The sequence below is a fragment of the Trachymyrmex cornetzi genome, unplaced genomic scaffold (genome assembly GCF_001594075.2).
Source record: "Trachymyrmex cornetzi isolate Tcor2-1 unplaced genomic scaffold, Tcor1.1 scaffold521, whole genome shotgun sequence".
In the NCBI taxonomy this organism is placed as follows: domain Eukaryota; kingdom Metazoa; phylum Arthropoda; class Insecta; order Hymenoptera; family Formicidae; genus Trachymyrmex; species Trachymyrmex cornetzi.
Window position 1 is genome coordinate 512,381 of NW_017299830.1, and position 27,409 is coordinate 539,789.

General features: G+C 35.3%; 1 protein-coding gene across 1 annotated transcript in view; it reads left to right on the forward strand.

Annotated features, from left to right (window-relative positions):
• The window catches only part of LOC108765746 (DE-cadherin-like), a 180,496-nt gene extending 153,330 nt beyond the window's left edge, over positions 1 to 27,166 (forward strand). Inside the window, 16 exon segments of the mRNA XM_018514590.1 lie at positions 13,216 to 13,289; positions 18,525 to 18,660; positions 19,253 to 19,491; positions 20,911 to 21,099; positions 21,526 to 21,830; positions 21,944 to 22,214; positions 22,376 to 22,955; positions 23,068 to 23,249; positions 23,338 to 24,676; positions 24,918 to 25,141; positions 25,220 to 25,435; positions 25,519 to 25,858; positions 25,936 to 26,088; positions 26,182 to 26,313; positions 26,471 to 26,484; positions 26,486 to 27,166. Of these exon segments, the coding sequence (XP_018370092.1) occupies positions 13,216 to 13,289; positions 18,525 to 18,660; positions 19,253 to 19,491; positions 20,911 to 21,099; positions 21,526 to 21,830; positions 21,944 to 22,214; positions 22,376 to 22,955; positions 23,068 to 23,249; positions 23,338 to 24,676; positions 24,918 to 25,141; positions 25,220 to 25,435; positions 25,519 to 25,858; positions 25,936 to 26,088; positions 26,182 to 26,313; positions 26,471 to 26,484; positions 26,486 to 26,560 (4,469 nt within the window). The 3' untranslated portion in view covers positions 26,561 to 27,166.
• Positions 27,167 to 27,409: the final 243 nt, after the last annotated feature.

Genomic DNA, 27,409 nt, shown 5'->3' on the forward strand with positions numbered 1-27,409 from the left:
ATCCTAGAACGTGTGACAATCAACCCAGAACACGGGGTTAATTGTCATATTTTCGCAGCTTCATTTAAAATTAAATAACTTATTTTTATGATATAATGAATTCACGAGTAATATTTTTTTTAACACCTAAAGGATGTAGGTATATTGTAACGTATATAATATTTCAAAATCAGGCATCCACTTTTTTCTAAAAAATCAATAATCAAAAACTGTGACAATCGGCCCCGGTCTCCCCTATCCTCTAAATCTGAATCAGTGGATAATATTGTGATATCACTGATATCGGTGCCAAGTATACCACTGATAATCACTGAATGAAATGTGAGATCCCTAAACTAGTTAATCATTATTATGATTTAACTAACCTTGTTTCAGTCAGAGAGATGGGCATGTTTTTGAAATACTTTTATTGGAAAAACGGTATTGGTAAGACAATTATATTTTGTATTTTGTGTTTGTTCAGAGTACATGAAAATATTTTGTATTTTGTATTTCAAATACTAACATTGATAATCAACCTTATTATTTGAATTACAAGATACAAAAAGCTTTCAATCTTTCGATTTTAAATACAAAATACGTAATACTTTTATGTGATCCGCTAAAATAAAAAATACAAAAGATGCTTATATTGCAAATAGTGTGTTTTAAATAAAAGTATTTTCAAATACATGCCCAATTCTGGTTTTAGTGCATAAATTCAATGAATATGATATTGGAAGATTGAAATTCACGTGTAAATATTAGTATTTTAATTATATAATGCTCAAACATTCTTTCTTTTTTAATTGAACTTTACTGATTATCCACTGATTTGGATTTAGAGAGTACATGAAAAAGTTTCAGCAACCATCGCGTAGAATCGTAGATCAAACTCGCCAGTTTCTCATTCCCGCGGCGAAATATTCAGCGTGCTTACGAATCCTCGAATTTTTCGCAATATAAAACGACAGGGAATTTTGGTTCCGCAAATGATCAATCTCGATCATCGTCGAAGGAATCCATTGATTTCTCAGACTGCTCATCGTGACGGATTCAGAAGATCCGGTGAAAAATGCACATCGAGGAACTGAAAGGGATTCTTTAAAATTCTATGCTGACTCTCTGTGGTGCGATGTCATATGTAAACGGAAATTTTCGTTTTGACCATTTCCTACGTGTTCGCGTAGGTTTAAGTATTTATTGCCATCTCCGGCGGAGATCGAACATCCACCATTGCGATCCACTGATACTTTAACTTCGAGTTTGCCGCGACGACATCGTTTTCGCTCGTATTGTGGAAATATATAGGTATTACACAGGGAACATATCTATCGAGTGCACACGACCCGATAAATACGTGCATTGAAAAAAAAATTTACTTAATCTCTTAATATACATATATTTTTGAATAGTATTGAACATTTACTTACAGTAAATAAATATTTACTCAATAAAAACATGATAGTTGAGTCAAATTAATGGTTTCTGTATCAAATAAATATATGTTTATACATTTAGTAAATATTTACTTAGAACTATTCAAATAAATGTATATTAAAATTTAGTATTTTTTTCAATACGTGTATATATGTACGAGTATATATGTACATGTGTGCATGCCATTGATTATTATTCTACACGCAGAGATGTCCTATACTTATCCCCAAATGGAGGGGTTCACAGCGCGACCGTTGTTGATAACGACAACCACACACGCGACGACGACGGTGGAGACGATGCTTTACTATTTTTTACGACACATGGGAACACCAGATGGAGAGGATGACGTGAAAAAAGAAGAGCGCAGGTGAGAGGGAATGATGAGAGGTGGTCTGACACGACGGGTCATGCGAAGCTAAAATTTCATCCAACGACACAAAAGCATTCCAGCCGTGATCTCCTTCGCTTTTCTTTCTCACCCTCCGTCTTTGCGTCCACATTCAGGCATTTATGGGAATACGACATTGCAACGGTCGGATACGTATTTCGAGAGGCCGCCTCTTGGGCATATCTTAATTTTACAGCTGTGGATTGTGTATTTTTAAGCAACGATCTTTTTCGTATCGAGGATTTTCTCGAATGTTTTTTTTTCTACTTTAACATCAGTTTTCTCAATTCATATATTAGTAGTTTTGTTGATGCCTCATCAATTGCTTGCACTGCGTTTCTATTTCTCATATAGTTCTTTCTGTCACTTAATTTAATAATTTTCTCATGTCGTGCATTGCAATAGAGATGTAATAATAATAATAATAATAATAATAATAATAATAATATGTCTACATATGAGAAAACATATCAAAGACGCAAGATAAATCTGTCGTTGAATCGAACCTGGAGAGTTCAGTGATATCTTCAACCTATTTCGACTATTTGCGACATCTCGAAATGAACATGGGACCGGAGTCATGGGAATAAATTGCGTTTGCAGCACCATACACACTAATGCTTCGCAGCTGAAATGGACCCGCTGTACTAGCACGTTATAGCTGTGTACTCAATCGTCCTTTATTAGCGTGCCATATCGATGAGAACTTGGTTCTCCTACGAGATAAATTATTCGATCTCAATTTCAAGAATTTGTGGAATGGATATTACTTAAAGAGTCGATTAAATGATCTCTCGCGATTTCTTCTTCGTCTCTTAACGTTTTCACGATACGCTTGATAATCGATATATTCGCCAACGGGTTAATTTCCGTTTTTGCAACGATTAGTTTTTCCGTGCGTGCGATAATCCGCGGTCATCAGTCTCGATGTCGATCATCACCGTGAAATGTCAAATACCGCTATGAGGCTTTCATGTTCACGAACCGCATGATTGCACGTAGGTATCTCTGCGTACCTCGCAGTTTATTGAAAGCTACAAAAGTGGCGATTCCAAATCTACGTTTTACGAACGTGAATGACCGCGAGGCGGGTGCGTTAATTCCACGCGGGCCACGCGCTAGTAACACACATTCTAGGTCCGTTAATGCGGCTGAGGTCGATAACGCACGTGGATTGTAATAAATTATTAAGCCTGACAGTAATGTACATACATACTTGTCGCGGTCGTTACGCGTGAACACACCTAACACCCCGTGATTTCGACACTTTGAGGTGCGAATTGTCGACGCATATTTTAAATTTTAGATCTTTTTATCCACAGGGAAGTCCCGTGTTTTACACGAGCGTCAAGCAACCGTGAGATGGTCACCTCTTTTATCTAATGAAAGAGCCGACGAAATTTAATTCTTCATCACTCTTTGTCTCTAATCCTCCACATCTGACTTCTTTTGTGATTTTATGTTCTAATGAAAAGTCAGAGAAATGAATTACGTACCTAAAATCTTGATGTTCTTTTCAATAAAAAGTATAAGAAACAAGTTCGTAAAATTGAAGACGTATTTTAATTTTTTCCAATCGCTGAAATATTCAATCGATAGAATCGTTCAAAAGTATCTCCTTCATCTCGACACTCATTTTTAGAATCACAATAAAGAAATTTGTAGACGTTCTAATTGGGCGTAATAAGTTTAAGCGCGCGATATTGTTTCGTTGGCAGCCAATGTGTTCCGAGTAAAGAAATTTTTCGTCGATCTCTCATAGATTCACACACGGATGCACATGAATACACACGTATACCTTTTTACGAGTAGCAAGATGTGTCAATTGTCACCAGTACAATGTGAACATTGTGAACGATGAGCGGATTTGGAGCTACCGCGCCTTCGAACACCGCCGCTAGCTCGTAAACTCGTAACGACCCAGGACGATGCCTGATGCATCATCTGTTCTGCAACGCTATTACGCCACCACGCATTCGCACTGACGAACACGAATAAAGGTCTCTCGCACTCACGACTATTAACACGATGCAAATTCACACAGTAGCATCCGCAGCTGAGAGTATCTTACTAAACCGGCAGCGGTTACGACGATAATTCCCATTCTGGTTAGCAAGCGATAAGTTCCAAGAATACAGGTTCCAATACATATACTTTGCTTACAGGAATTTTAGATTTATCCTTGAGTCGCGGCGACTTGAAAAAATATTTAAAAATATGATTTAGGTCATTTACATCATGATTGCATTGTAATCATTTACATATTCTACTGAAAGTGGTTTATTTATGAATGTAAGACAAGACGAAAGTCCGAAAAAACCAAGAGACATGTGATTTTGCGACTTAAAGCAAATCTTTGTTTTCGAGAAAAACGGCTTTTATAATAGCGTCCATTTAATTAAAAAACTTGATTAATATATCCAAACATTTCACAGTTATCTCTTATTTTAGAAAAAAAAATGTTTTGAATAAAAGTTTTATAAAGAGGAAATATGATGTGACACATTTTTGATAACACGTGTTTCCTATTGCAATATAGTGTACAAATACTTTCCTTAAATACACTTATAGCTAAAATTTGTTTTGAAAATTATTGGAAATATTTGGATTACGTTTAGAAATTTCAGGTACACACCTAGAGGTATCATTTTATCCTTGTTTAACATTCAGTAAACAACAAGGATAAAATGTTATTCTGAGTGTACTCGGATGATGTTTTTAAACGCTGTCTTGAAGTAATTTAAGATAATCCAATTCATTATACATTTGGATACATCGCCTTTAAATATCGCATTATACTTGGGATAAATATTCTATCGTATCATGAATTTGTGGCTGTCGAGGGTTTATGCAACATCGAAAACTGATATTGCTTATCCAATTCGATAATAACTCCTGAATTAGGCGACCTGTTATCGGAGAGTTTGCTTGATATTTTGTAGAATAGCACAAACTATAGAAATCGAAGCTTAAACGGTCTAGCTGGATCTTAATTCTTGTATGATTCTTATGTGAATTTATATACTACGTGTTTTTTCGTTCTTGAAACGCTAGCTCTATTAAACTACCGCAGTAATATCACGAGTTAAATTGACTAGCAATTTAACAAATTTTTGAATACTTATTCGCATCTTCGAAACGATCTTAATAATGTTGAATAACATATTAAAATCTGTAAATAATTAATTCTTATTGTGAAAAATATATTATCTCGGCCGGGAATCGAACCCGGATCTCTTGCATTTCGTGCGAGCGTCCTAAGCCTTTAGATTACCGAGGCCTTAGGCAAATATTCTTCGCAATAATTGGCACAGCAGAAGGAACAACGTCTCTTTACACGACGTAAATAAACAATATAATATATTATAGAATCGACCGAGGTAATATTTTTCGCAATAAGAATTAATTATTTACAGATTTTAATATGTTATTCAACATTATTAAGATCGTTTCGAAGATGCGCGAATAAGCATTTAAAAATTTATTAAATTGCTAGTTAATTAATTTAACTCGTGATATTACTGCAGTAGTTTAGTAGAGTTAGCGTTTTCAAGACCAAAAAATCATTTCGGCGCGCATTTGTGAGGACTACATGCGTAGTACCTATATAAATTCACACAAGAATCATACAAGCATTAAGACCGTTTAGGCTTTGATTTTTATAGTTTGTGTTATCACATATACGGTCCTATAATATATTATTTTGTAGAATAGCTCGAGAACGAATGCGTAACCTCGCAGGAGGAAAAACCAAAGCTCTTGAAAGGATGATGGAGCATCAAGGATTGATTAAGTAGCTAAGGATTGACCTCGATATGCCGCGCGAGGGATATCAAGACTGTGCCAGGCTGACGTACACGATGGCGTGTAGCGCGAGCGAGAACGCGAGAGATACCTTATGAGGCTGCGAGGCAAAGTAGTCTACAAGTTGGTTTAATTGAGTTAGGTGTGGCGACAGTAATCCATAACATGTACACACAAGGGAGCTAAACAAGTAAGGGAGCAAACGAACGAATGTGGGCGAGAGGACATTGGAAAGACAGTGGTTACCGACGTTAAGTTGTGGAGGATAGAAGAGGAAAGGTGGAGAAGTACCGTTGCAATTTCCTCGCGCGCGCCAGATCACCGCGCCCCTCTCTCTCTCTCTCGCTCTCTTTCGCATGTAATTAGTGTGAGCGAGACCTGGTTTAGCCTTCGATTATCGATACGGAATGCACTTACGTTGCATAATGCACTCACGAGGCGGCACGTTCGCTCGCAGTCAGGAATATCCTGGTGTCCTCCCGTTCTTTTGTGATATTTTGTCACTTGTATGTACGTTTCTAAGTAAAACAACAAGCCACGATAACGTTAAGATGACGTTAAAATGAATCGTAAATGATATTTTGAAGTCATTTTGACATCATTTCGATATAATGACTTGTTCTACCTGGATTGCCTTTTACTCTTTTCGTACGACTAACATCCTCTGTAATCATTCGTCAAATACACAACGATATTCGTGATTGAAACTGAGGGTTAAGGAGCGAGGACGAATTAGGATTGGTACAATGTATCGAGAATCTTGTGAAATAAATTATATGATAATAAATAAATAATATAAAAGGTTTACGAACCAAGCTGAATGTTTTGTATAACAACCAGCTCGTAGGTTAAAATAACTTTTATATTAACAACGAATATTGATGATATAAAGTATAAATGATATTTATTTATTATTAAATTTTTTGAACCGATTTTGCACTAAATTTTAAATTATATGATTAAGTATATTAATGTTTTTATCTCTTCAATATTTGTATGGGTACGCATATATATCTTTATTAATATGTCTTTCTTATTTTGCATGATATTATTTTTACAATAGTAAGACAATTCAATGTAAACAAAGCAATAAAAGTTATTATGAAATTTCACTGATCCTTTTTCACGATTTTTTCTGTCCAATTTAACCTCCCTCCTCCCCCTCGCCTTCAGACCTGATTTTAATGGACCGTTCAAAAAATTTTTGTTAACTTAATTCAAGAGCACTTTAATAAATAATTCACATTAAAAAATTAATTTTTTTTAAATTTGAAGTACTTTTCCAATATGTACATTATTCTGTACATCTTATAGTTTCAGATGATAGCGATAGAATTAAATAATTTTAATGGGTAATATCTCTTGAAATTTGATGTACATTGCAATATACACAGGGTTTAAAAGGGTATATAATTAATTTTTTTTAATTATCAGGCAATCAACTCTGATAACTGCTGACGTTCACTGAATAAAACGGTCAGTATTATTATTATTTTTACCGTAAACCAACTTGTGCCATTTTTTTAACACCAATCGTGCATCGTGCAAACGGAGAAGGGTGCGTGCGTAAAGTTTCGCCGGTACATGCGCGTGATGATCTAATTATTCATAATTCTCATGTTAAATAAATTCTGTAGAACGGAGTAGATAGTAGATGTGCGCCGCGCCCATCCGCGGCAATCTTTCAACAAATCAACTCCTCACTTTTTGTGATAAGCAACGACAGTGTCGAGGATATTGTGTTGCACAGACGCAATTATGCGAGGCTTCTTTCTGGGCTCTTCACAGGGGAAAAGATATATAGATTAGTCATCCCTCGAGGATGTGCGAATTGGGTCACGCGCTTGGAACGTAATTCTGTCAAACATTCACGCGATGTGCTCGCTCTCGTAGAAATGCGTAATCCGAATAAGTCTTAAACTAAACTAAATGTATAAACACATTTTGCCTTTCGGGTTATCATCGTGTGCTCGAAGCCTGCTTTACCTCATTGCTGTGCCTATATATACATCTCTATTAGTCGTCTTTCGCTCGAAAACCACTATATGTGACGTTTCGCGATGGCACGTGCGCGCGCGCGCGGGTAATTTATTTCTCGGCATCGCGTACATGCATCAATGCATATTCTTCCCCTTTTTTAACGCTTTAGTTAAAGCTAATCGAACCGGGCGTATCCATCTCGCGTCGCGCATGCGTTAGCAGTGCTTTTTAGAAATTACTCAACAAATGCGGAAGAGCAATCGCTGACCGAGAGTATAATTAGCAAGCTCGTTCTCGCGGTTTATCGCCTCTTCTCACTGTTTAGCCTCGGCGCGTGTGTGCGTTTGACTTTAACAATAACCCCGCCATAATACTTTCTAGAAATAAAGAATAGTGTTCCTCGATATTTTCTTGAATCTGGCTATTTTGAATAGTTGTAATCCTTGCACGTAATTGGTTCGATAATTATGTGGTTCTACTGCATGGCAAACAATTAGGTAGCTTAAGTTGATAACATAGAAATTGTAGGGTATAGAAGCACAAATTCTTATTTATGCATAACGCATAAAGCATAAAATAATGAACCAATCAGAGTTTTTTATTTCATGGAAAGAAAGGAAAAGAAGGATTTTGATTGGTTTATTTTCTTATGCGTTATGCTTTATGCAAGACTCTATGCTTTCGCTGTTATAATAGACGTTGTAATGTGACGCGGGAACTCTTTTTTTTTCGCGGTGCAGTCGCCGCGCTTCTCTCTCACGCGACGGAGTAATTTTTTTTTACTATTTTTTTAATAAAATTCATCAGGGACGTCGGACTCTGTGTGGCGTCCACAACAAACGGCGCGCAATTATGCTGGAGAAAAGTGAGAATATAATTAGCTTCGTTTCATAATGAGCATTTGATGCTATCGAGATAAATTTCGCTTTTAGTGTCCCTGGCGATTGTTCGAGAGATACGTATCGGTCGCTTCAGGAAATATCGTGCCACGCGACAACCGGGCGAAATATGAAAAATGCGAAACGGCTCCCGGGCCGCGCGCGATGCGATTCCTTTTACAGTTGACGCTTTTCCGATGACGTTGCTGATAACGCTGCACCGACGATAATACCGGAAATGGCATCTCGCGGGGTCGATCCCCCGTTGTCGCGCAACGCCGCTACCGGCCAATCCACGCTCACGAAAAAGTCCGCATTTTCATAAATTTCTTTCTTTGTCCCCCCCGTCCGTGATTCTTCGATGGCGTACTCTACTATCGATATGGAGCGAAATTGGCAGAATTATAATATTGGCGGTGCGTAAACAGGCTTTCGTACAATAAGTATAAAGAAAAGGTGATAAATTCGAAAAATGTTTTAACCCAATTAGATAAGTTAATAGCGCATTTTATCGCGCGGAGTGTTCTCGCGGAGATAAGCGCGCGCGCTACGCTGATATGTAAAATTGTCAAATTATATTACGTTCATATATTACATTTAGTTTAGACGATTTTTCGCCGTAACGCGATTTGGGTATTAACGGAATAACAGGCGCGGCTGGCTGCTTAAGCGGCGCAAATACACATTGCCGACCAACTGGCTCCAGTGTGCACTTAGTAAAATGAGGATTAATAATATAATTTCTGTAATCCCCACATCGAATGTCGTCGTTGGTGCGAGTGTCTCATGAAAAAAATTGACCGCGGAGGGTGCCGGCGATAAGCGCCGATTGAAACGGTGCCAGCTCTACACTTTTACTAATTTAAACTTATTGTTTAACTATTCGCGCTGCCATAGCTCGACCTAGTTATTGTTCCATTTGCAGCGATTTGAGATGAAATGAGACTTATTACGAATTGCACGGATACTGCGCTGATTTCTACAATTATACCGAGCAAATAGACCTTTGAGGAATTTGTTAACCATCTTTTTCTAGCAGATTAATCATACCGAGTTCTCCACCGGCGCAGCGGCTGTATCAAGTTTCGCAAATTCGCAACCACTAAATAAACTAGATGATGTTCCCATAATTTTCAGCTGACGTGGCGCAGGGCACGATCGATCATCCGTCGTCGAAGAGCGATTATTAAAGTACGAGCGATGATCTTCTCATTTACTTGACGTAAAAAAAGTAAATATAAATAAATAAAAAGAAAAATCCATAAATTGACGAGATTGGATAGTATATATCAGACGCCATGCAGGCACGAATTGAGAGTTTTTCGCTGTGGATTAGAGAGTGTTGCGCGTTGCCATCTCTTGAAAAAAGAAAACGCAGGACAGGGGAGGAAGCAGTGCGGTTAAATTCAATAAATCTCACTCGTCGATAGTTTCAATAAATGGTTTTGATACAGAAAACGTCGGGCTCCGTACATAATCCACTATGGAACGTACCTGGTTTTTAGTTTGTGACATAAATGTTATTGAGCCTCTTTGGACACAAAATGGAATACTATGGTATGACTGACACAAATTCCTCCTAACGATGCGAGTATATGATGTGTGTGTGTGCGCGCGTGTATTATTCTTTTCCCATGAAAATCTCGTGAATGGATAGATCTACGTGTGTTGCTTTTCTTTTGTTAGTTTAGCTAGCATTTAGTTGAAACAAATATTTCTTAATCCTGTATATTTCCGTTTATTCAGTATACATATAGATACATAATCTTTTTGACAAAGTACAATTACATAATAATATGGAAGGTTTGTAACTTAGGATATATTAGATAAACTTATCAAATATTCAGGACACGTAAAATATTAAGAAGCAGCAGAATATGCTATCTTTCTGTATATATCATAAAATTAAAGTTGATGTACAGTCCCGATAGAGGACTGACATGATAGTCACCGTTAAATTGTTGACAACGTAATGAATAATGGTAATCTTTGCTAAACATTGCTGCTGTAATATCTCTGACATTTGAGCGTAACGTTAAAGTATACGGCCTCATAAAAGTAAATACATTAGTTTCATGTGTGCATATCGTTCCATTTATCTGCATCTATTTCCGGCGTTACGAGTTGTTTTATCACAAGTAGTTGCGCTGGATTAATCCTCTCGATGGAGCAAATAATCGCGGTATTGCATCGGCATTTTTCATAATTTCGCTCTGCGACATATATATGTATAGTCGAACTACCGCTAGCCCCGATTTTTATTGAGAAGCGTGATAAAATACAACATCATAAAACACTACGGAACTAATATGGGAAACTTGATAGAGAAATTTTCCGCTAATATGCGGGAACTTCGTGGGCGAATGCAATATCGAGGGAAGTAGGTACCTACTTAATGGATCTTCGGCGCGAAAGAACTGGGCTAAGAGATGCGCTTTCTTCTCTTGAAAATATCTAAAAGGAACGAACGCGCCAGCGGGATTCAGCTAATGCGGAAATACAAATAGCTTTCTCATACTATACAGATGTTGCTTTCAACTCGAGCGGAACAAGATAATGGACCAAGTGTTAATTTGGACCAAGTGTTAGTTTGAGAGGAGTCGAGGACGGATCGGTTCGTGGTTACGAGTGGAGTGTATGCTCGATTGAATACGAGTGATAATAAATTGAAGTGACATCGACAATTGTTCCGAATGATTTTGATGTAGAGATGGAACGGTAGGGAGGAAGAAAGGTTGATTCCCATTTCAATTATCGGGAGTTTCACAGAGAATTCCTCAATCAACGAGTTATATGTGCATAATTGCACTTGTTGTACGTTGTACTTAAACAGGTTGAGCGACAATCGTTTATTAGATTTCCCAGAAACATAATTAATCTCGCTGCTATGGATAATCATTAATGTCAGATCAATTAGACTGTTAAACGCCGCTTTCACCAATCAACCTTTATGAAATGATAAAAAAGGACGAAGGCAAAGAAGAAACTCAAATATAATGTGAGAAAAATTCATGCAAGCGATTTATGGTCTAAGACGTCTGGCTCTTGGCTTCCACCCGTTCTGTTATTTATTTTGTTATTTCACTACATTTCGCAGTAACGGCTCCGGGTGTGAGCGTTTGCGAGCCCGGTTGAATTTTATGCAATTCCGGTGATATCGCTTTTACGGCGGACCAAATTTACTTAAAATTCGGGACAGTTTAAACCGCATTGTGGTTGAGCCACGCAAGCTGTAGGAATGACAGCGCTTCATCGCTAGCACGTATTGCGGTTGGAAAGCATTAACAAAAGAGTGACAGGGATTATTTTCGGTACTCAAAAATACCGACAGCGAGTGTTCAATGAAACGAAAGCATTTTGTACCGCTTCTTTTTCTTGTTCTTTTGTGCACCCGTATTTCTCTTTTTTCTTTTTTATAGTATAAAATCGGATTATTGTACGTTTTATTACATCAATAACAATCTTGTTTAAAATTACAGACGAGTATCTTTTTCTCAACTTGCGACAGTTGTTAACAACAGCAGTCTTTGTGAATAATTTTGCATACTTGGAACTGTACTTTCTTCTACGCGCCTTTTGCTTCGTCTCTTTATACATTAACTTAAAGACTCAGCTAATGCCGCATTAGCAATGCCTACTTTGCGCAACTTATGAATAGTTCTGAGGTAGCGTTCCAAGTTGCATTTCTCACTCTTCGGTGTTGGTGGAGTAGACATTGTTGTGAATGATGCATAAAGATCTCTGCAGCTAAGATCCGCGCCTCGAGATATATATAATTTCTAATTCAGTTAGCATTTAGCACTTGGAAATTTTAAGTTAAGATTATTCCATTGCAAGTTACAAATTTTTTCTACTATTTCGTTTCCGTTATATGGTTTTATACGCACACGCGAGAATTCTTCTGATTGTGAAATCTCGAGAAAATGCTTGATATTTTAAATTATTACGCGTAAAATGTAAAACGAGCATTGCCGAGAAAATTCATGTACTGGTAAAACAGATGCAATAGGACGAATAAATCCGAGCTGAAATAATTATTAAGAGGATTATGCTATTTAAGAAAAGAGAGCAATATTCATCTTAGACATTATAAATTCAACATTTGATTTATATATTTCTATATATTATTGAATAAATTTTCATCAGAGTGCCCGCTATTTTCGTCGACGCGACGTTGCTAAAGTATTAAGCGTATATTATAATCTACATACACTGAAAAAAATGCATGTATTTTTACATAGAAATTACATGTCTCTCTCTATGATCGGAAAATTACTTAAATATGATTGGAAATTTATAATTTCCAGTAAATTTCCAATTACATTTATGTAATTTAAGTAATTTAAGTAATTTTCCAATCATAAAAACATGTAATTTCCATGTAAAATTACGTGCATTTTTTTCAGTGTAGAAACAACAATAATATATGCTTACGTATACCACATTTATCTCATTTGTTGTATTATCAGTATCATTAAGTATGTGTTATAGATTATTATATATATAAATTATGAGACATTGAGTCGTATTGCGATATGTTATACGAATATTAGGATAAAAAAAAGCTTACTCTTGTTTCGTTTTGTTGTTAAAATCTTGCTTTCGAAAAAGACGACAATATCACGTATTATTCCTAAATTTGAATGAGACCTTTGATCGATTTTCCTCGCTTTATCGAATGCAATATCCGCAATATCCCAAATGGGCGATATCATCATCTTCCGTTTCTTCTTTATGTTACAGCGTCTGCAACGAGATTGAGGCACTCGAGACACCTGGACGAGAGATCGCAGTACCTGGGCGAGGGTAAATTATCGGTAAGTGCTTCTCGATTCGTTCTTGATTCGATTTTTCGTTCCTTTCCACCGCCATTTACACTTCTTTCCTTCTGTCTTAGACATCGAACCCGGTTTCTTTACCATCCAAGATCCCGGGAATGATCCAACCAGATCCCCGTATACATTACCTTTCCAGTAAGTTGGATAATAGATTTGTTTCTTCCTTTATCACCTACCTGCCGAATAATTTAAATATATATTTACCACGTGCGCACGACTGCAGTTGTCTTTACGTGATATCGACGAGTCTGAATTCATTGCCACTCGTTGAATATGTACGGAACGTGCAAAAAGTCACGAGGCAGTGAATTTAAGATATCGTGTTTTCATGGCACATCAGCTGATTAATTATTCCCACAAAGTCTTGGATTTGTAATTAAAATTCATTCATTCTTAAGAGAGTATAGGGTAATTCCGGTAAATACGCCGCGCTGGGATTTACGCCGCAGAAGTCAGAAAAAATAAAAGCAGTGGGGGTAATTTTCCCGCAACTATTCTGTTACATACCTTTATGTTATATTAGTATTGAGTTATAATTTCTCAGCTTCTTACTGTTAATATTAATGAAGTTATTGTGAGTTGAATCGATTTGTCACTGTATTAAGTAGCACCATCATAAATTATAATCTACATAAAATGATTACTGTAGGACGTGCAAAAGACTTAGGCCCGTATTCAGAACGCGCTGACAATGATGTTAGCGCGCTAACATACTATACTTTACGTCACGTATATTATAGAATTTCAGAGATAAATATGCGCTTTTATCGATAAAAGCGCGTTCTGAATACGGGCCTTAGTGGCTATTTCGTGATACGTGAGTGTAGAGGAAAGCATGTTGTATAACAAAATACAAGTACTTTACTTTTGTATTCTTTGTTTAGTTGTCTTGTATATCCCACCTGTTGAAATATGTACTTCATGTCATAACATTTGTAATACATGTGTGGGAATTGAAGATTGTAATTATTATTTATTACTTCATATACATATTTATCATTCTTATTCCTTAATAAAACTTTATAAACGCATTTTATAAGTTATTGTATCATTTTACGTCTTATTTATATGCATTATTTGTAAATTTTTCATGAGCCTCCCTCCCCCTATGAGTATACCCATATATCCCACTCTATATACGGCAAAAATGCAAGGGTTTAAAAAAGTTTATTTTTAAACGAAATATAAATATTTCTGATTTCTAATATTTTTTTCATAATAGTAGACAGTACAAAGTTTTTACTGATATAGTTCGTTTACTTTAAATATAATAAATAATAGTTAATAAATTAAGTTTTTGATAGGTGCGACGTATATATCTGAGTTACCCTAAACTTTAAAAGATATTCAAGCCAAGAAAATATCGATAGGCGCGAATTTCTATCTGAAATAATATTCAAAATATATAATATCATTATTCAGTATTAGTACTTGCCTAGAAATATCGATATATATTGATCTTTATTTAGATTTTTCTTATGCCCCAAATATTGATCATATTAGCTGCGAAACTGTGAGTCTCTTCATGTTCAATACAAAATTCAACAATTAATGATTTTTAATAATCGAATTCCGTAGATAAATCGTTCGAATCTATCAAATACAAATATAATACAATATAATATCATGTATTGCTGCCAGAATCGAAATGTACTTACAAACTTTTCTATAATGAAAAGACGTGTTTGATCAAACCCTTCTAGATTCGTCAAATTCGTAATTAAACCTTGTTTGGAATCTAATCTCATGAATAGATACAGCAGAGAAGTTTTCTACAATTTAGATATATATAACCTAAACTCCATATGGCAGAGGGAACTACTTAAACTTTAGTACTTTAATAATTAAATTCAATTGCAACTGCGAAGGAAATAAGCTGAATAAAGCAATGGATTTCTGTGATTTCTAATTAATTAAACATTGTTTATATACTGTATTGTATAAATACTGTGTAATGTTATTTATATTGTATAAATACTGTGTAATGTTGTTTATATTGTATAAATACTATGTAATGTTATTTATATTGTATAAATACTGTTTAATATTATTTATATTGTATAAATACTGTGTAATGTTATTAAAAATAATTAGAATGGAATTCTAATTGTTTTTATACTGCTAAAATGGAAACAGATATTTTAATAATTTATACATGTACGCATAAAATATCTTGTCTCTGTGAAGATAGCACCTCAACTTCAAAAATCGGAAATTTTAATAACAGTACTGCTTGCACCCCGAATAGTTCTACAGTTCCTGATAGGTTTTATTAATAGTACCGTTGATTTAGGCCAAAAGTTTAAAAAAAAAAATATACGGTGCTAACTTCGCGTGGCACCGCAAGATTCGTGAAAGTCGATTTTTTTTTACGGAATTTTACAGTACTCGAAGAATACTAGAGTTCTTATTAGATTAAAACAAGAGTTCCGGTCAGTAAATATTTTTAAATAAATTTTTAAAAAAGAGCTAGCACCTCAAGTTTCAAAAAATTAATTTTTTTTGCGCCGTTTTTTAGTACTCGAAGAGTTCTATAGTTCCTGATAAGTTTTAATGATACCACCGGCCATTTTAATATGTTTAAACAATTTTTTAATCCCAGCGCTGCACCGCACGCTCACACACACACACACAAGAGTAAAGTACCTCTAAACAGCTAGTACTATCGTAGTACTATCGTAGTACTGTCGGATGAAGCCGAAAAGGCTAGCTGTTTAGAGGTACTTTACTCTTGTGTGTGTGTGTGACGTGCGGTGCAGCGCTGGGATTAAAAAATTGTTTAAACATATTAAAATGGCCGGTGGTATCATTAAAACTTATCAGGAACTATAGAACTCTTCGAGTACTAAAAAACGGCGCAAAAAAAAATTAATTTTTTGAAACTTGAGGTGCTAGCTCTTTTTTTAAAATTTATTTAAAAATATTTACTGACCGAAACTCTTGTTTTAATCTATCAAGAACTCTAGTACTCTTCGAGTACTGTAAGATTTCGTAAAAAAAATCGACTTTCACGAATCTTGGGGTGCCACGCGAAGTTAGCACTGCATATTTTTTTTTTTTAACTTTTGGCCTAAATTAACGGTACTATTAATAAAACCTATCAGGAACTGTAGAACTATTCGGGGTGCAAGCAGTACTGTTATTAAAATTTCCGATTTTTGAAGTTGAGGTGCTAACTTCACAGAGACAAATATCTTTGCATTACATATTTATTTACATTTAAATTAAAATAAAATTACATGTCTCTTTATTTTATTTACAGCTCAATTGATCACGCTCTTTCAATTTTTAATATAAGGTATCTCGTTAACTCACTTTTAATTAAATTTTTCCCGAGGAAAAAATCGGGAGTACTTAAAGAATAACGAAAAAAGATTACTACTGTTGTAGTAATCTTTTCCATGATATATGGGAGATAATATATAATAATTATATGTAATTTTGTATACATATTATATTAACAGAGTAAGATTTATTACTCAGTCCTTTTACGAAATTTTATCGCTTTTATCTTACTCTTCAATTCCATTTCATCCATTGCAAATCAGAGATGATAGTCGCGGTGAAACTCGGTCTTTTGCGAATATTAAACGTTGCGCAAAAACATCACGAGCAATTTGCATCACACGGAAGCTTTCTCGCTTTCAATATTAAATTAGCAGTCGAGTATATTCATCTCATTGCTCGTATGCATCGTTAGGGTAACTCCCCGGTATACATATCGCACCTATTGAAAATTTAATTTATCAAGTATTATTTATTATGTTTATACGGTAAATGAATTATATATCGATAAAAACTTTATACTATCTATTACAATAAAAAATTAGAAATATGAAATATTTACTTTTTACATAAAAAAAACTTTAAAACTTTTGCATTTTTACTGTGTATCCTTTATATGTATAAGGATGGGATATACGATTATTCAAGTTTATTTTAAATTTGCGTCTAAAGACACTCTTATTTTGCGTCTGAATTTTAATGAAAACGCCCAGAAAATCAGAATCCTCATGGATAATTTTTTTTCCAAGATTTCAGCAGATGTCCTACGGATTTTATTGATGGAATTTTCTTTCGAACAAGTCTGCAGGAATCAGCTGTACATATAGTGTAACGGGATTAATATGCTAAAACGCGGCTAACTTGTTTATCGTTAATGAGGTTGGAAAATACGAGAGCGAATACCGGCGCTATATCGGGAGTAACGCATGACGTCGGTAAAGTGCTGTGCAAAATTCTAAGCGGTCTGAGAGGTTTGCTAGATGCCAAGGCGTGCTTCACCGTGCGAGCAAACACGGTGAGCATACGTGGATTATGTTTCTTACCAAATGTTGTTTACTCATCAGGAATATCGTAATCCCCCGTGGGACAGAAAATAGTAACGAATATTAATGTCGCGACCGTTTAATTACATTGCAGATAACAGTCTAACGTGAACGCGTTCAAGGAGAGCGGAGATACTTAGCATTTTATTATATACGAGTGTCATTCCTCGTGTTTTGACACAGGATTGATGAAAAATTCAACGTCAGATGTATTACTATCTGCAAAATTAATTTTTTGGTTTATAAATTTTTTATATATCGTTATCAGTTATTATTCGCGATATACATTCTTTCTCTCTCTTTTCTTCGGTCTTCCTCTTCCCCTATAGTTCAAAAGTTACACGCCATATCGATCGTGTACTACGTATGTTAAACATCATCGGATCGATCCTAATCGCGATGCACGAGGGCGGTTGCGACCAATAATTTATGAGGATATGACTTACCGAAACGCAATAGATCGCGTAACGTTGTACAATAAGCTGTGGGATAAGCTGTTAGCCTTGCCACACGTCTATTCTAGTCCTAGATCGTCGATGCGAACAACTGTTATTATGAAGCGTTATTCTAAGTACGGTGCTCCGTTTTTTCCTTTTCCTCCCTTTTTCACTTTGTGTTTTTATCTTCCCTCTCTTCTTTTTCAGACTGTATTGGATCTTTATGAGGAAACGCGACATAATAGACCGCCGGGGTATACGCCATGATTAATGGCGCTCGGTTTATGAGGAACGCTTTGATTTATCGAGCACCTTGTTCTCTAAAGTCTTTCCCATCTGCATCGCGCCCCGCCAAGTTTACCGATTAATCCCCCGGACACCTTTCGAGAGGGTGCTCCACGCCAAGTAACACTCGCGTTAATAGCTGTCCGTTTCTCTTGCGCTTTCAGCTCGATGAAAATCACAACCACAAGCCGGTGTTCTCCAATTGCGCAAGTTACGCGCCAGTGGTAAAGGAGGAACAACCACCTAACACAACGGTGATCCAGGTGCACGCCGAAGATAGAGATCCACCGGAGGAAGGAGGTATTGTATAATAGCGCGACATCATCGCATATGTCACACGTATCATGCATAAAACGCCGTATTAAATTATGTGCATAAATAAAATTTACGTAAATCAAATTTATATGCGAGCCATTTCTATGATCTTCAAAGTTTCGTGACTTCGAATCGAAATAAATGGGGAACAATTACAAGACACATTCTGTGTTGAGTCTGTTTTTAAATTTTTAATTGTATACCGTGTCGCTGATACATTTTTCATTTATTATTTTTATGGTTTTACACGAGATGCTACCTTCTCCAGTGTAAGAACGAGAAATATATGTGTCAGAAGAATGGAAATATCTCGCCGCATTATTAACTGATAAAGCAGATATACGCAATTTTTTCTTTTTCATGCCAACAAATCACGACGGAACAACAGTATAATAAATTGAAATTTTTCCAAGACATTCAAAAAACTTTCAAGATTTTTTTCCAAGACTTCGGAAAGTTTGAATAATATTTTATTTAAATATTCAGTTTTCATATGATTAATTTACTTGAAAATTTTCGTAAAAAGGATTCAAATTTCCATTATTAATTATCCATTTATTTGATCTCGCATTTTCAGGTACCATTACATATAGCTTTGCTAAGGATCCTAAGGATAGGTTAAAATTCGCAATCAACAATAAAACGGGCCTCATCACTACGACCCAGATACTCGATAGAGATGAACCCGCCAGAGAAAAAGAAGTTTATCTCACGGTACTCGCGACTGACAATGGAAGGCCGCAGCTAGATGACCATTGCACATTCAAAGTCACTATCGAAGACGTGAATGACAATTACCCCGAATTTGACAAAGCGGTACGTTGCTAACTACCTAAGTTACTAACTCATTATCAACTCTCTTGTGGTTCCCGTCTGCAAATACGAATCTGAGTGCATGTGGTACGAATAAACGTTTACATTATGCATACGTTGCAATTATACGTATGTAATAGACTTAGCTAGATTCTACTGAAGAAATGGTAGAAGTAGAACCATGAAATTTTTTTTTATGATATTTATAGGATAATAGTGCATTGTTTATGATAAAGAGTTGATTTTTTATAAATAAAAATAAAAAGTAAATTCTTTTTATACAAAATTTATTTTTGATAAAAATGACTTATTGTTAAAATGAGAAGAATCGATTTCTTTAAAATCTTTTTTAAACTAATTTTTAATTAATAAGGATAAATCCGTAGTAAAAATAGATGGTTTTAAATGTAGAATTCATACGCTATTAAAATATTCGTAAACCATTTTGAAATGTAAGATATTTTTATTTATAGAAATAATGAATTATTTTAAAAATATATGAATAACTCGTGAGATATTATAGTGGATTTCCGTACGTTTATATCGTGTGAATTTATTTTTTTTTGTAACTAACATACAACCACTATCGCTACTAACAACTATCGCTTGAATTTTTTTTGTTTCATTTCAATCCCAGGTCTTTCGTGGATACAGGTGGAAGGTTGGTTTTAAATACGTGATGTGAATGTTGCTCGATATGTAAATGAAAAAATAAAAGTGTTCCAAGTTTTATTTCCTCGCTTCTTTTTGTATATGTTTGCGTATTTCATGAAACAAATTGTCGTTTTAATTTTTATTTTATATATCGAATGTTTTTTTTTATATGCACTTGAAAAAATATTTTTAGATTTGACTATGAGAATTTAAATGAGTACAAGATATACATTTACGTTGTCATAACAGATGCACACTAAAAGAAAAGATTGGCTTAATATGCCATAGCATTTTTAATTGGTTGCAGCAGCTAATTTTTGGTTACGTTAGCTTATCGAAATCCTATACTGACACTGCGAATAAGCTACTAAAAATTAACTGCTGCAGTCAATTAAAAATGCTATGCTATATTTTACCATCTAATTTGCTGCAGCAGTTAATCGTTTCTTTCAGTGCCAAGATTTTTTTATTGATTTATAATTAATTACAATGATTATTATCAGCGCAGCATGGAAATTACATTCTCCGTTCATTTATTATTATTAAAGGAATAATATGTAAATTAATGTATTATATTATTTATTATTATTAAACGAAGAAATTAACATGCATGAACGTGTGGTCTTTTAGAAATGATAATTGTATAACCGTAAACACCATTCGTACGAAAATTGCATGGAATACTTCACATTAAGTGCATTTTAGGATTCGTACATACGTATTGTGCGATTGTCGGTTTTCGCTAATACAATTTGGCTTGTTACACAGAATTATACAGAATCTGTGCCACAAGATTTACCGGTGGGTCGTGAGGTCATGCGAATTTCCGCCACCGATATTGACAATGGCAATAATTCTATCGTCCGATATAGTCTGTCAGCTGAGAGACCGGATGACATCGGATACTTTTGGATCGAACGCGAATCCGGTATCATATTTCTCAACAAAACTATAGACGTAAGTAGTATGAAGGTGGAACGATGTTAAATGATAGTATTTATAATGCAAACTCCGTTTTACAATATTACTTGAAAACTAGAACTTATAACATATATTTAATAGTTTAAGCGATGATCGTTTCGTCGTTTTATTAAAACGTTGTTTGAATTTTTATATTCATTGGCGAACTTTGCATACTCTTTTTTTTTTAGTAAATATTTTACACGCGCGCGCGCAAGTAATGCCTAAAATAAACTTACCTGTTAAATTATTGAAAGAAATATTTGTTACCTCATTTCTCATATGTATTTTACTAAAAATATGCCCTGATAAATAACACGACACATTAATCCATTTTTTTCAGCAAGCTTGAGTTTCCCCTTTTTTTTTATTTAACAAATCGTATAAACGTTCTTGCGTTATGATTATTATGAATTTCTGCAGCGGATTCCAGGTTCTAAATTCGGTATGATAGTTAGCGCCACGGATCTTGGCACCGAAAAGCCACTGAGCAGTAGCACTTCTTTTTACATACAAGTTGTGGAATCACATAAGAAGGCGCCATCTTTTGTACCGAGGCCAGCAGAACCGATCAAACTTAAAGAGGATTTTAGAGATTATGATGCTAGTATTGTCCGTTTACAAGCAGTATCCAACATCGATAATTCTAGTAATTCAGACAATTTGTATCTAACCTTTGAACTGGTAATTGGGACAACGGAACAAACTAATAAAGAGCATACGTTTAGGTACTATACGAATTGTACTTACTACTTTTTTTACTCCATATAATTTGGAATATAACGTATTAACAATTGCGAATCAATTCTATTTTACATATTTTATTTTGTACTAATTGTAGATTAGAATCTAATAAAGATGTAGCAGATATCAAGTTGGGTTTGCAACTTGATTATGAGAAGAACACGCAGTACTCGTTAATAGTGAGAGTAAAAAACAATTATCAGTTAGCTGCCGAAACGGTGGTTGATATCGAAATTTTAGATGTAAATGACAACATTCCAGTCTTTCGTGATATTAAAGGAGGAAGTGTCTTAGAAAACGAACCACCAGGAGTTTTTGTGATGCAAGTGCGAGCTATTGATGCTGATGGAACTTCCGCTAATAATCAGGTATTAAAATTATATAAATTACATTTGTGATACGAAAGTATATATTGTAATAAAATTGTATAAATTACATTTTGTATTACGAAAGCATGTGTTTTATTATATAATTGTACGTCAATGTTTCATTATGTTTTTCAATTAACGCAATATCTCGATTTTCTAAGGTCACCTACGAGTTGGATAATTTCAAGGATTTCTTTGCCATTGACCCGCAAACGGGTAATATCACAACGTTAATGACATTCGACAGAGAAAAACAACATATTTACAATGTGAAAGTAATAGCGACGGATAATTCTCCAAGTGCTTTGTTTAAAACTGGCGAACACAATAAGGGACAACAGACGTTTCAAATCGAAATAGCTGATAAGAACGATAATCCGCCTCGCTTCACCCGCAAAGTCTACACCCATAATTCGATTTATGAAAATGCCAACATTTACGAGCCTGTAACTGAAGTCAAAGTCATCGATTCCGATACGGCGAGTGTTATTACATACAGCATTATATCAGGCAACACTGATGACAGCTTTCACATTGAAGCTACAACGGGAAAAATTCGCGTGAACAAGCCGCTCGATTACGAAAAACTCACCAAGTACAATCTAACTGTGAAAGCGTTCGACGGTCTGTTTAATGATACAGCACAAGTCGAGATTTTTATCGAAAATGTTAATGATAATCCGCCAGTTTTCGAAGATTTCGACAAAAATCCGACAATAGACGAAGAAAAATTGGTAGACGGTAAAGTATTAATGGAATATTTTTTTTATAATAAATATATATATATATATATATATAATATATATCCTGCAAAGTTTTATCATTTTTTAAACAAACTTTACTGTTTGTTTAGGCTGCATCACTACTGTAGTGGCTTATGACCCTGATATCGAAGACAGAAGTGCTGATCAACATATTGTCTATTTTATCGCTAAGGAAGAGCAACAACCCTTGATAGGGATCGATAAATTTGGTTGTATGAAACTGAAAAAGCCACTAGATCGTGATCCGCCGAATGGTTATTCAACGTGGACTGTGAGTTATTAGTCATATATTGACCAAGTCAATATTATCTTAAAAACTTAATTTCATTTTTTATTGTTTCTTTTGATGATTTTAATAGGTTACCGTAAAGGCGAGAGATGAAGATGATAGTCCATCAGCCCTTCGAGAGTTAGTAACGGTTAATATTACTCTCAGAGATATAAACGACAACGCACCATTTCTCGATATGCAACCAGTTATTTGGGGTGAAAATAAACCACACGGCAAGATAATCGAGTTGAAGGCACGAGATTACGACTCCGACGATAATGGTCCGCCATTCAAGTTCAGAATCGATGATACTGCGGACGATGAAATTAGATCTAAATTTGACATACGCGATACTAATTTATATTCGCGAGTAATGTTTGATCGAGAAAGGCGGAAGAGTTACAACATTCCGATAGCGATTACGGACAGTGGTGCGCCGCCAATGACGGGTACCTCGACGCTTACTGTGATCATAGGCGATGAGAACGACAATCCTATGTGCGAGGGTTCAAGTTCTATATTCGTTTATAATTACAAGGGAGAAGCTCCTGACACAGAAATCGGACGCGTTTATGTTAACGATCCGGATGATTGGGATCTACCTGATAAATCTTTCAAGTGGGCTTCTCCTCATGACGGTTTCCATCTTGATACCAGTACTGGCATGATTACTTTATTGTCAGGTACGACGAATGATACCTTCGTATTGAAATTTATTGTCACCGAAGAAGGTCAAGATATTCCATTGCATCAAGTAAATGCTTACGTAAACGTTACTGTCAAGGAACTCCCCGAAGAAGCTGTTCACAGATCTGGTTCCGTACGATTTTATGGGATAACAGCGGAGCAATTTGTGGAACCTGACGAATCTGGTGTCAGTAAAAAGGATATATTCCAAGAGAAATTGGCAACTATGCTAAATATATCGGTCGAAAATGTCGACGTGTTTACCGTACTTCATTCGCCTCATCATAATAATAGAAGCTTGCTGGACATTCGATTTTCGGCACATGGCAGTCCATATTACGCTCCTGAGAAGTTGAACACAATTATAGCGCAACATTCTAAAGAAATTGAACGAGAGATGAAAGCGGATATCTTATTGATGAACATTGATGAATGCCTATTCGAGAAGCTTTACTGCAACGATTCGTGCCGCAATTACTTGAACACCAGCACCGTTCCGTATGTCGTTTATACTAACACCAGCTCGTTTGTCGGTGTTAGGGCGGTCGCAGATCCACTGTGCACTTGTCACGTGGCGGAACCTATTGTCTGTTTAAACGGTGGTACTCCTCTGGCAGAACGATGCGAGTGTCCCCCTGGTCTGGAAGGACCGAGATGTGAACTGTTGGGTATTGGCTTTCACGGAGATGGCTGGGCTATAATGCCGTCACCTGGTCAAGTTTGCGATGACTCACATTTAGGTAGGTGCCATAAGTGATGAAACTATCAGAATACCGAAATCAATTGGGACTTGAAATCCTTCACTCTTGCCACTAGCTCTTATAGTAACATGCTCCATTACTATATTTCACTGCTTCTGTAATTACTCCGTGATCTTTTATCGATATTTAATCGACCTTAACTTTATATTTCTATAATAAATTTTCGTTTATACTATTTCCGTTTTTCATGTTTATATTCACATGTGTATGATTATCGTAGGATTGGAAATAACGCCACACGTGGATAATGGTCTTGTATTTTATTTTGGTCCCATGACTTACAATCCGAAGCTTAGAATTCAGGATTTCATGTCTCTTGAACTTCAACAAGGCTTTGCTGTGTTGTATGTTGATTATGGAACTGGAACTGTAAGACTAGATCAGAAACAAATTAAATTAACAGATGGCAAGAGCCACAGAATAGACGTTTACTGGAAGAAAACTGTAAGAATTCTCATCGTACATACATTGTTTTGTTTAAGCTAAATATGCAAATTATATTAATGTTTGTTTTTTTTCCAGTCTATAGAGATGGTAGTTGATAAGTGCGGCATATCGGCTTGCATGAGTCTTACTGCACCGCAAGGCACCAATGAATTTTTAAATGTTAACAGTCCGATGCAAGTAGGTGGTACATTAACTAATTTAGCGCATTTAGCATCAAATTCAGGATGGGATTATAAACCGACTAACAAAGGATTTGTCGGTTGTATTCGCAATATGACATTCAACGGGAATGTAAGTAAAATAAAGACATATAATAAAAACACACAGTTATAGCAGCTTATGATGAGAAATTGAGTTATATCCTTTTGTTTTAGACGTACAACTTGGGTATGCCATCGTTGTCCAAAAACACAGATCCTGGCTGCGATCATGGCATGGCAAAGGCAATCTCGTTCGGAATTGATACGAACTTTATAGTAGCTATTTTAGTTTGCGTATTGATATTGTTAATATTGCTCGTAGCGGTAGTTGTGCACAGGAGAAAGACAGATGATATGTATAAAGATATGGACGATATCCGAGAAAATATTATTAATTATGAGGATGAAGGAGGCGGTGAGGTTGACACGGGTTATGATTTAAATGTCTTGAGAGCAATTTACGATGCACCACCTATTGATTCGAAAATAGCTCCAATTGGCCTACAGGGTAGAGGTATGATAATGGTATATTATCAAAGTGCTATTTGCATCATGAATTGTATGAAAACTAATGGATAGTTTTTTATAAAGGGACCGACGAAGTTCCAGACATTTGTGGTTTCCTAGATGGTAAGAAAGAAAGTTGCGATAAAGATCCCGAAACAAATCCATTCGATGATGTAAGGCATTATGCTTATGAGGGAGAAGGCAATTCAGAAGGCGATCTATCGTCATTAGCTTCCTGTTAGTATTTTTAAATCTCAGATATTTCAAAGTGAGCTTATATTTTTACATTATTTTCTTAATTAATCTCATTATGTTTTTTTTCATTGACAGGCACTGACGATGGAGATCTCAAGTTTAATTATCTATCTAATTTTGGACCAAGATTTAGAAAATTGGCAGATATGTATGGAGAAGATCCAAGTGATGACGAAAGTGACGGAGTTGGTGAACGAGAAAGCGAAAGTTGGTGTTGAATTTTTCTGAATGAAAACATCGTAGATATAAAATTTTATCGTAGGTAACGTAGTTTGCTTGGATAATTTTTGAACATTACAATTTCACTCTACAATACATTATTCATCCATATCATTATTTTATTTGCCAAAAACACATTTTACAGACCCGTTCCTGATTGTGTGAATCATATATGAGGAGCATACATGCCACAGAGTTTACACTATACATTTCTAAAGCCCCAGATTCCAATTAATTGGAAAGAAACGAGGCTTGTACTTAAATGGTATGAAATATGGTCTCATTAATCGAATACTCTAATTTGACGGTTGAAGAAACGAAGAGCGTATGCTACGCCATTATCGCAATTACGTGTAATTAACGCGTATGATTTATTAGTGGACGGAATGACTTTTATGATTATATCATGAGTGACTATATGAACGCTATGTAAACTTCGTTTACTCGTAAAAGTGATGTGTATCTTATACTGATTCTTATAATGAATTTTTATATTGTGTCTATAAAACCTAGACGCGCATTTATGCTATACTTTTACGTTAGAAGTGATATATGTGTATAAGTGGGATAAGAGAAAATAGTGTGCGTTTATTGTACATTGCACGGACATGTGAACATTAAAAGTTCTGGATTTATGTTCTCGTATTTTGACGAGTTGGACAATCGACATTTCTATGCATCCACGATTCTCTCCTTTTTTATTTTTAATTTAATTATTTAATATACTTATGGCATTTGCATTTTAACAAATTACAATAAGCGATGCTCCATTTGTTAGAAATACCGTCCTGGTATTTTGAATGTACTGGCATAAATATTGTATTATGTAAACGGTTTAATACTTCGCTGATTATTTTGTTCGTAAATTACTTACTATTGGAGAATAATATACAAAATGATAAAGAAAATCTGCCAAAATTTTTGTTAAGTTTTTCGAAATAAAAATCAAAGAAAATCCACATGATAAAGCTAATTATATTCATATAGACTTGTTTTTTTTTTCTTTCAAATTCTTTGTTTTTAGTCATCAAAAGCTTTTTTAGTCACCAGAAGGTAGAAATGTCATGTACAAATTATATTATAC